This window comes from Phlebotomus papatasi, chromosome 3 (genome assembly GCF_024763615.1).
Source record: "Phlebotomus papatasi isolate M1 chromosome 3, Ppap_2.1, whole genome shotgun sequence".
Taxonomy (NCBI): Eukaryota; Metazoa; Arthropoda; class Insecta; order Diptera; family Psychodidae; genus Phlebotomus; species Phlebotomus papatasi.
Genome location: NC_077224.1, coordinates 55,549,488 through 55,560,957, shown reverse-complemented (window position 1 = coordinate 55,560,957; position 11,470 = coordinate 55,549,488). Strand labels below are relative to the sequence as shown.

Genomic DNA, 11,470 nt, shown 5'->3' with positions numbered 1-11,470 from the left:
AAAAGAATTTTCCCAGTCAGTGTGAATTTTGCATTTTATCAATGTTAAACACCTTCAAGGATGTCTAAGAAACTTCAATATTCAGGGGAAGCATTGAAAAATGCGCTGGATGTCATGACGGCAGGTGAATCATCCCGAAAACGTCTGCAAAATAGAATGACCCTTCGAATGACAAACTTTCCGGAAGAGAAACAAAAGGATAATCACTGGTAAGCCTTTAGTACTAAGTAGGAAAAAGAATAATTTAAGTTTGCGGAGGATCGTGAATTAAGCCGAAACGGGATTTCCTGTCCTTAATTTCGAGCTCCAGGATTCGATCAGAAATTTGATGAAAAATGAGAACTGCAGAATCCTTCACTAACAATCTCCCTGGAAAGTGGTAAAAAGTGGTCCTGATAGTTGGACAATCGTGGGTTTTTATAAGGAGTGAATGACAGAGAGTGTTTCTTCGAGTATATCCATAACAAAAATCTTTAAATTTGTATTACTTTTAAAGGTTCTTATTTATTGGCCGATACCTCCCCTACTCTCGGCCGATATCTTCTTCGTCTGAATTCATATGGCCGATGCAATACGCACGGTGCATGGTTGCAATTTTACCAATTTTTTACTAATTTCTCTAAATATTAAGAAATCAATTCTAGAGATATAGATAAATGGAATACTAGAGTTCCAATTGGCATATTCAAAAATGCCAAAAATTGGTTTAGAGCTTTTATTTTAAGCAAATTATGGAGCATTTTTCTTAACTGGCCGATACATACTTCCCTTACCTTATCTGTGCATTTGAATTTTTAATTTTTACAATAAATTAATAAAATATGTGTAATTGTATGCAATCTGTACCTCGGTTCGTCAGGAATTTAACCAGATGTCTCACGGAAAATTGGTCTTATAAATTAAATCTGACCCGCGACCCCAATATAGGGATAAGCCGTTGAAAATGATGATGATGATGAAATTAAATCTGAGCTAATGCAGTGCATTCTTATGAGAGTTAAATGGTAAAAAGTATATAATACTTTTTAAAAATTCATTTGAATTGGTGCAAAAATACAATAATAACCTGACGATCCGAGGAACACTGCCGTTCGCTGGTGCTCTTCCCTTATTTAAGCCATTTTTCTTAAATTCTCATTTAAAAGTATTTAAAAAATGAGCTGTGTGATTTGATTTTTAGAGAACCCTTTCAAAAAAAAAACTTACTCTTCAGTTGATAAGATTACCACTTAAATAAAAAAAACAAATACTTCCTGTCAGATAAGTTAACCTTGTATTTGAACGAAGAATTGTTGAAATAATTAAATAAATTTATATTTTTGCTAATTTTTTTACAAAACAAATAACCAATTTCGGCATACTTTACGTCCCGATTCGTCATGTAAGATAAGTTGAGATCAAGTCAACAAAAAATTCCTCATTCAAGTATGAGTTTAACTCAAATGCTAACACGAAATATTTAATTTTTTGATTTCAAATGAATCGAGAAATTAATTTTTCTCAAAAATGGTCTTCGAAATTCAAGCCCCAACGGCTACATTTTTTTTTAAATTTGTAAACGTTGCACTTTTATGCCTAAGAATTTGAAACAATTTTTATTATTATGTTGAAAAAATTTAAGAAATATGCTGTTTTTTAGTCTTCATGATCTACGTAACCCCTTAACACAATTACACACAAGACAAGACATTTGGTGAGAAATATCCATGGCACTTTAAGTCAACTCCGATACTCATCACTGACCTTAACGGATGTACAGTGAAATATTTCATTGGTGCATCGCGTTAGACTATTTCCGAGTTGAAAGTGCTATCTGCTTGAACGTACCTGAGAATTGATTGGTGTCGATTCGGACACTTTAACGGCGTATTCGTTGCGCTCGAACACGGGTGGATTGTCATTGACATCTTGCACTTCCACCAGCACCGTGAGATTTGCCGCCAGTGGAGGCTCTCCAGAATCCGTGGCAGTCACAATGAGAGAATGTCTCTGAGTAGTCTCATAATCCAGATGCCGGGAGAGTGTAAGGTGGCCCGTGCGTGAGTCAATGCTAAAGAGGTTTGCTGTTGATTGTGAGGAAGAATCTTGGGTAGAATCTCCTCCACCACCAATGTTAGACAGACGGTACGTGACAACACCACTCTTCCCGGAGTCTCGGTCATGAGCATTGGCCACATACAGTGGTGTTCCCAGTTCAACATTTTCCGGAACAGAAATCCTAACTGTGCTGGACTCAAATTCTGGCGGATTGTCGTTCACGTCTTCGATGTCAATGTTGACCTTTTGGGGCGGGAGCAAAAAAAAACACAAAGACCATGAATTGCATGTCCACTCAAAGCTTTTAATGAAATTCAATCTCACAGAAAAAATGCCACCAAATTCCTTCCAAAACACAGTGAAAAGAAAATAAAAGAAGCCTCACCTGAGTGTGTCCGTATGCTGGAGGATCTCCACTCGTGGCCTGGATATTTAGCAGAACCTGCACCTTTGTCTCATGATCTAGTGGACTGGCTATCCGAATATTTCCTGACATGGGATCAATGCTGAAATATCCATCAGGATCACCAGAGTAGATTGAGTATCGCACAGCACCACGACTCCCTGAAAATGTGTAAAAGAAAAATATCCAAATGAATTTATTGATTCCCACAAAATTATTTATTGTAGGCTATTTAAAAGTCTCTCTTTCCGCTAATTAATTCGCAACAATCAATTCAAAGGTGTCGATTTATTGAGTGTCATTGGAATGGATATAAGATATTTCATCTGGATTGATCTATTGTTTAAATTGTTCATTTCAACATTTGGGAATCCCTTTTTCATAAGATATTTATAGTTCTATAATTCCTGAAGGATACATGGACAGGACACTGTACATACACTGAGAAAAAAGAGGGTGCGATTAACATTTTTTCCTCAGAACTTTAATACTTTTTATCATCAAATCAACATGAAAAAAGGGTAACTTTAACCCATAATACACCTAAAAAGGGTAATACTTACACCAATTTCGTATCAATACTGCAGGGTACAATTAACATTTCCGGAATGTTATTTTGATTTTTCGGATTTCTTTCAGCGTACTTAAAGTATGAAAAGGAAAATTTATGGGTTTGAAAACTCATGACAATCAGAAACATGATTATCTTTTAGTTTTGATCCACATAAAGAATTTCTCGAAGAACCTCGTGTAACACGAATGGTACAGGCCCTACAGTGAGATTTTTTACGAACTTTAGTTCAATGTTAATTGTATTTATATACAGAGGATCGTCAATCAGAGCCAGTGATACTCAAATCATCCAGTTTTTTTCTCAGTGGAGACAGGAAAAATTCCTGCCTCCACCCAGAATGGAACTGGAGACCTCTCGTTACACTGAGAAAAAAGAGGGTGCGATTAACTTTTTTTCCTTAGAACTTTAACACTTTTTAGGTGTAAAAATATATCAACATTTTTTAATGTTAAATTTACACCTTTTTAAGGGTAAAATTAACATGAAAAAGGGTAACTTTAACCCCTAATACACCTAAAACGGGTAATATTTACACTGATTTAGGATCAATATTGCAGGGTAAAATTACCATTTCCGGAATGTTATTTTAACTTTTTCGGATTTCTCCCACTTAGTTAGTGTAACAAGACGAGTGCTCTACCAACTGAGCTATTAGAGGCCATATGCTTTGCTCGACTTGCTACACGACCTTAACCAATTGCATTATGCACTGCAATCGCTTATTCTCGGGGTTGCGAGATTTGGAAACGATGTGGTGCTTACAATTAAGCCGGCAGCTCATGGCATCCATGAATTTTGGTTTATTGGGAGAATTTTTACGAAATTTAGTTCAATGCTAATTGTACAGGCCATACATCAGAATAACATGCAACACGAAAACATGCTGGGGCACCCTTCATCGCTAGTCTCCCAGAATGGAGCTCTATCATAAAATTTTTGGGACTGCTTTTTGACATTTTCGCGAAATACTAACTCATGAGCACTTGCACTGGTTTACTATCAATAATTTATATATTTTCATGAAAAATAAAAAAAACTTAGTTAAAAATTTAAAATTGATTAAAAAGTAAACGAAATTAAATGTTTTGGCTTTGTGCCTCGAAGTAGCGTTAGAAAACAATCTCGAGGCCTTTCAAGTAATTGCGTATTGCGGCCACCGTCGTCTTAGCATTAGCGATCACCCTCCGGAGTGAAAATGAAGGAAAACTCCTTCACAGATTGTATACACCAATCTTTCATAGGATGCATAATTTACAATCTTTCATATATAACATAACTACATTTCTTAAATTCCGTTATGCGGAAATTCAATTTAATACCGGACCACGAGGGATAGCGACTTGAAATTATGAAATTGTGTGTTATCGCTACTGAAATTTACTGATTTTAGAGGCAAAGGAAAACATGATGGATCAGGTAGGATAGAAGATCAATTTGGGGAGAGGGGGTGGTCACAGATGACCGGAAGTTAATATTCGTTATCGCTTGGCAATCTAAAAAAGTTCGAATTCGCTTATATCGTCCCGATCGTTCCCCTTTTTAGTTCCAGTAGTAAAATCAGGATTAAAATTGCTATAGAGAAAATAGATCAATTTTCCTGTATAGCTCTGCATGTATCCCAGTTATGTTACCTTTAAATAAAAGAATTGTGCAAGAAGAATAAGTGGTTGGGATATGAGTGAAATAAAAGAAGTATAATGGGCAAAGAGATGGTTGGTGCATTCGAAAATGAGACTGGGACTGTGGGCAAAAGTTGGGAGATCTGCTGCGGTGACAGAAGGAATGTGCCATGAGGATTTCATGTCACGAGAAGAAGTGGCAGGAAGGGTAGCCGGGGGAGAGAAAAACATTTCAGTTGGGTGTGCAATCGTGTGCAGCAGTATTAGCCGATCTCTTTGGAATTGCTATGGGAGAGAAATGTTGGCAGTGGCTGCCAGAGGTGGAAGGCCGGTTAAAAAATGCCACTGGAGGCGAAAATGGAGAAATAAAACAATTGTGTGGTGTTTGTCTCTCCAGGACTATCGGACGACCTTTTAATTAAATTAAATGATTTGGAGTTTTGAGAAGTTGGGCAGTTGTGGTTGGTCGAGGGGGTCGGTCGGAGGGTTTGGGTTCGGCAAAGGACGTTCTGTGGTTGAAGACTAAACGGGTAGATAACATAGCAAATAGCGACATATCGGCGCGACTGTTTAGTTCTTCGCGAACGAACGAATAAAATTCATGTTTACACAAAAGAGTTAATGCTAATTTACATGAGATTAATGCGATAGGCTACCTCCGTGAGCCTCCTCTTGTGGAGCTTGTGAGGCTCTCTCTCTCTTGAAGAATGAACGAGCTACAGTCGAGCCACAAATATGCTACATACATATTAACATTGTACTCCAAACGGGCATATAATACTGACAGAAGGGGTTTTGCTTTTCTCAACTGCTGAACCCAAAACGAAATGGAAGCGACAATCTTGGCGAATGTCTCACTCAATTTGTGTATTGGACTACAATCCAACTATATAGCCAAAGGAAGGTATTTCTTCCCCAATACACTCTCTTCCCAAATCCCATCTTCCCAAAGGCTGGCGGGAAAAAATGTTTATGTGGCACAACGATTGGATATATTGGAAACAGAAATGAAAATTTATTCCCTCCAGTGGAACTTAACACTTTAATCTTAACGCGAACTTGTTGTGCTTCTTAAATTAATGACGATTGAATATCTTGGCGAAAAATATTTGCACCAAACTGTACAATGATAAATTATCACAATTAGACGCTGAAGGTGCATTCGGCGACATGTTATAATGTGAAGAAAAAAAATCCCTGTCGTGTATTATTGCTTGGGAATTAATTGGGAATGTTGCCAAAATTAATATACAATCCCATCTTCAGGTGACACACTAAATATTCTCTTGTTTCGCGCAAGTTCTCTGTGCCCAATCGTGTGCAAATTGCACTTTTTTTTGCATGAGACACCATTCCATTCTACCCAAGAGAATAAGAATTATTCCCCTTGAAGCTCTTTTTTGCACCTCTACCTCCAATTCAGTGCCAATGAAGGAGATTCATTGCTGTCTTTACACGATAGAAGGCTCCTCATTAGTGGAATGAATGCACAAACTATTTATTGTTCTTTTTTTTATGATAACAAAAATTAAGTTGCGTCTGCCGCTAACTTACTAATAGCATCCTCTTCGAAAAACAAAAGATAATCTGAATTACAAACTCTTAATGATTTTAGTTAAATTATTTTACTGATAGTACAGTCGAGTTCCTCAAATTTGAACGCCGGTTGCATTCAAAATTATATGAGGTTGTAAAAGAAATTTTGCATGGAGTCTGAATTAAAACTATTCTGAATTAAACATGAAATATTGTCGTATTAATATTAATTTCCTCAACAAATTCCACTTATTTAATAACAAATTCAATTGATAAAATTTTCTAAAGATATTTTCCTTAATTTAGGAACAGCGAATTTTACATGAATTCCGTTACATTATTGAAAATATTGTTCAATTTTGAGAAGTCAGAAATGTCATCTATATCCGCCAAATGTTCAAATGTGAGGAACTCTACTGTATCACAAAGAAATGACAAACATTATGTTGTATCAGTGAAACTGAAAGTTCTAATGAAACATAAATACTCTGGCTTCGAACACTATATATTTTTCGTAAGTCAAACATTTACTGAAAAAATAGGTCAAAATCATTAAAGGAATATGGGAAAATGTGAATTGTTCCAAGCCAGAGTCTGTGCCAAGCGTGCGAAGACTGAAAATCTGCTCCTAAGTTGAGTCCAGGATCACTAACCTTTTTAAGATATCTCGAAAATGAATCGTGTGACATTCTTTTATTTCTAAATAGGGGAATGTAGACATGATTCGCACACAGTGAACCTTCAAATGATGAGAATTTTGTCTTAGGTTGCAATAGGCTAGTTTATCATTTCTAAGCCATAAGACAGATAGTTATTAACATCATGAAACCAGATCGACCGCTCTGAATGAAAAACGAATAACTCACAGTAGGCAAATTTTACAGGAGTGCGATTTGAAGCTGAAATTTTATATACAAGGATAGGATTTTTGAGTTTTAAAATCTCTAAAACTTTGAAAATAATTATCTTTCAAGTATAATATTCACAGGGAAGTTAGGGGGTATAAAGAAGTATCCACAAAGCGAATAAAACGATTTTTGTAAAAAAAAATCCAGTTGTTCGACTTATATTCTATTAACCGTGTAAACAGACGGAATTCCCACGGGAATTCCCATGAGATTTTCCATTCCGGATGGGAATTCCGGATGGAAATTCCCATATTGAACTGTCAAATTTTTACCATTTGCTCTATGCGCCTCTGGTGGACTTCAAGCGCAACACACAAATGCTCCGAACATTTGAATTTCAAATTGTGTTTTTTCCGAATATAAATAACGGAATGTGTATTTAGAAGATATTTTACGTACTTTATTTTATTAAAGTGGCTTTATTATACCACAAGGATATTAGTAATATTATCTATTAATACATTTCATGGAAAGTCTTTTAAAATTTCTCGAGAAATGATTAGAAACGTTGTTATAGCGTAAATATCTTGTCAAAAACCCCCAATTAAAGTGGATAAATCAACGACAGGCTTTGGATATGTTTGCTGATAGGACCTATTGATTAATTTTCGTTTAATTGTAGTGCTGATAATTTAAAATTTTATAAAGTGTTGGAAGAAAATGTATAAAATATCCCTGGGTGACCAAGCAGTCAATTCATTCGGAACAGAGATGTTTACAAAAATTAGTTAATTGTATAATAATTGAATACAAATTGTTTTAAAAAACAAGAAGACTGTAAAATATTTTAAAATTTTATTTCCAAGAAAAAGTAAATAATAAAAAATATTGAAGTAATATTTTATATCCGAAAAGGCAGTTTATATGGTTTCTGGCTATAATTTTCATCAGTGAACTTCGATAGTTCTTAGTATTCTTTGTATTTCCTTATCTACATTATTATATTCTTTACATTTTTTAATAATGGGACTTATTGAAAAAGATAAATTTTGAATCTGCCTTTCCAATCATTTAAACCTCTCCTGAAATGTTATTGATGAATATTTAATTTAATCCAGAAATACTAATCCTTTCAAAATTATTATAGTATTATTATTCGATTTCAAATTTGCTTTTAAAATCAATGTTTTGATCACTACAGGAGATTTTACTTGTTTTTTCATATATTATTTGCTTAAAAACACTCCAAATTAAATTTTCGGAATTCTCCGGAAGCAAAAAGCTATCTCGAGCGAGATAGCTTTTTTCCATTTTAGAAAATTGAATATTTCACCCTCCAACGGAAAATTTCCATTTGAAATTCAAAATATTTCAAGACATTCGGGCAGTTTCGTGCACTTTTGCAGAGGGCGCTTGTATAGCAAATTTACCATTTGCTCGTGGGAATTCCCGTGGAAATTCCGTCTGTTTACACGGGTGGTCGAGATGAGAAATGGTGAACCAACTCTTTGCAAACAGAGAGAAAATTCGGATCGTTTGAAAGTTCACTGTATGCGAATCATGCCTACATTCCCCTATACTTAAGTGATTAGCAGGATGAACTATTAGTCCATATATACTAAAATGACATTGAATCATTCAAAAAACAACAAATTTTAAACATTAAATGTTTGGGTTTGTTGGAAAGGTCATCGAATCCCGGGCAAATTTAACTAGGTTCTCCAATCGATTACGAACTGGTATTAAATCGATAATTATTTTTATGAACATCTCAATTTTGAAGTAATCATCTATTGTTTAAAACAAAATATGATTCTTTTATTGAAATGTAGTTTAAGAAAAATCAAGAATTACTTCCTAATTAAGAAACTAACTTGTTTTAAGATTTATCGTGCATTTATTATGATGGTTAATAAATTTACGACAGTGAAAATGAATCTTCCAAGAAGGTGCCATCGAGGGTAAAATATTCAACGTATTTTTGTGGGAAACTTTTGTGATGGGTAATATGGTTGAAATGGGTGAATTCGTGAATTTTCTCTTAAACCACCTAGTGTAGAGAACTTACGATCTTGAGCAAGAAAACGATTGAGCGATGGAAGGTCGCATAAAACGAAGCCCCACATTAGGAGACATACTTAAAGAGAACATTTGCATATATGCCAAATGATATATACTTTTTCTTGTGAATTTTGTACTGCAAAACTTTCGCATGGTAGCAAAAGAGATGAAGAGCTTCGACAATGGAATTTGTGGATATTTTTTTTGCACATATCCATCTCCATGTCGCGATATTCAGTTGGGCCCCCTCGGAGCATAGGTCTGACTTCAATATTGTGGGCAAATGGAAACAACAGAGGAATCTGACATAGAAGTTGGATACAATGAGACTTTTTCTGAAATAAGCCACAAAGTTGCTCTCAAAGGGAGATGCTGTACGATTTTGTTGGGAGAATGAAGAGACTCACATGAATTAATTTATAACTTCAGTGATGCGGACAAACTGCAAATGGACATGGAATCAATTGCTATCACTTTTCTCTTTATGCAGCTACCACACGTTTATATTGTGTCTTACTACCGACTCGGCGATAGATTATATTGAAGAGACCCGAGAAGACTAATTAAAGTGAACATGAATAAACGAGTGCTTCACATTGTCTGTTAGATTAGATAAAGGTGCATTTATACCCCCATGATATTTATACTAACACACGAATTGAGAAGTCACACATTAATCTTCACACTGAAGCTACCCATTCGGCAGTAGGGGCCTTCTCTATGGGTTTAATTGATCCATTTGAGAAACTCTCAAATAACCGCAGAAAATTAGTTTGTGCAAATGGAATAATTAGAAGGCTCGAAAGTTACTTCAAACACCCGTGAGAGTCACCTTTCTAACTTACCAAAGATGACTCAAGCAGATGTACTTTGAGATGGCTCAAAGAAGCAATTGATAGGCCTGGTTACGGGAGTTAGGATTCTTTTATTTTAATTCAAAATTGCGAACAAACTTGAATACAGTGGTAGGCAGAGTTGTGAGATAACTTGACAAAGACTTAACCCATTCACAGCTATCACCGGAGAAGTGGGGCATTTTTAAATTGAAGGAAACTTTATCATGGTGTAATTTAGATTTGCAATTGGTTTGTTGAGGTAAATTGTATCATAATAAGCTTCAATTACTTTTAAAAATATGAGGAAAAAACCCAATTTCAAAGCTGCCCCAATTCAAAGGTGCCCCACTTTCCTCTACTATATTAATCATGAATTAGCCGAATTATGATAATTTATTTCAACGCAATTGATGTCTGAATTGCTCTTAGGAATTGATTTTTTGTTACCCAATCCGCAAAAAATTACTCTGACTCAAAAATGACTGGTTAATAAATGGTCAAAAAAATTACTCCTAATTGGAATCTTAAGAATTAGTCATATTCGCGTCGAATTTTGGTCACAGCATTACTTAAGATTGAATTAGTAATATAACAGTTATTTTACGGTTCTAAAATTTACTCTACCATGCAGTAACAAAAGCGACTCCAAATGACGGTATTTTTCCGTACAAAAAAAGACGCGCCAAAAACAATGCATTTGGCGTCCTTCTCTAGCGCATAGGTACGAAATCGACGTACACACTTTGAATGAAAACGTTAAATGCACTTCACAACTTTGTATTGCATTACGACTGTAGACAATATTTTCTCAACAATTCTTCACATTTTCCATAGTTTTCTACTACGTTCTATGTAAATTTCTCTAATTTTTTCCTAATTCACTACACACATTTGCGAAGATTTTTGCCGTTCCTATTGCTGAATGAGCCACCCGACATGTCGAAAATTTTCCCATTGGATGGCAACAACACAAAAAAATCTTTTAAAATTTTCACTAAATAGGTCTTTTCGACACAAAATTTTAATCACAGGATACTCCAGAGACTGGAGCAAACTCCTAAATCACAAAATTGCATTTTGCAAAAAAAATGTTTGTGTGTTTATCATGCAAAAAATTGCCTAATTTTCACTTAACTTCTGTCGGCACTGTACTTTTTCGAATCACAACACACATCTCTACTGAAGGAGCTTTTCCTCCCAATGTACACTATTATGTTGTTGAGAAAACACGCGAAAATATCAATTACTTTGCGAATTCACACCTCTGAATAGTTCTATTTGCCATTTGACAAGTGAAATTTCCCCTCAGATATATCCAGTGAGGAGAAGAATTTTTATTAGTACACTGGAAGTCGGCGTCATATTTTAGTCGTAGGCGGGTAATTTCAGAGTTATTATGACGCCAAATGACTTCCGTAATTACCGTCATATTATTCCCCACTTTCCGTCATTCAACTCTCTGACGACCGTCATAGGACCCGTTTTTGGAATCCAGAATACATACATCCAAAGGTAATCTTACTCCAAATTGCTATTTGGGTACTTTAATCCTTTAA

The 11,470-nt window shown here is 35.2% G+C and overlaps 1 protein-coding gene across 1 annotated transcript in view; it reads right to left on the bottom strand.

The window, feature by feature from the left end:
- LOC129806726 (protein dachsous) overlaps nucleotides 1-11,470 on the bottom strand; it is a 113,353-nt gene that overhangs the window by 53,089 nt on the left and 48,794 nt on the right. The window contains exons 4-5 of the mRNA XM_055855498.1: nucleotides 2,423-2,601; nucleotides 1,828-2,280 (exon numbers count right to left, since the gene is read on the bottom strand). Of these exons, the coding sequence (XP_055711473.1) occupies nucleotides 1,828-2,280; nucleotides 2,423-2,601 (632 nt within the window). The remainder of the gene's footprint in view (nucleotides 1-1,827; nucleotides 2,281-2,422; nucleotides 2,602-11,470) is intronic.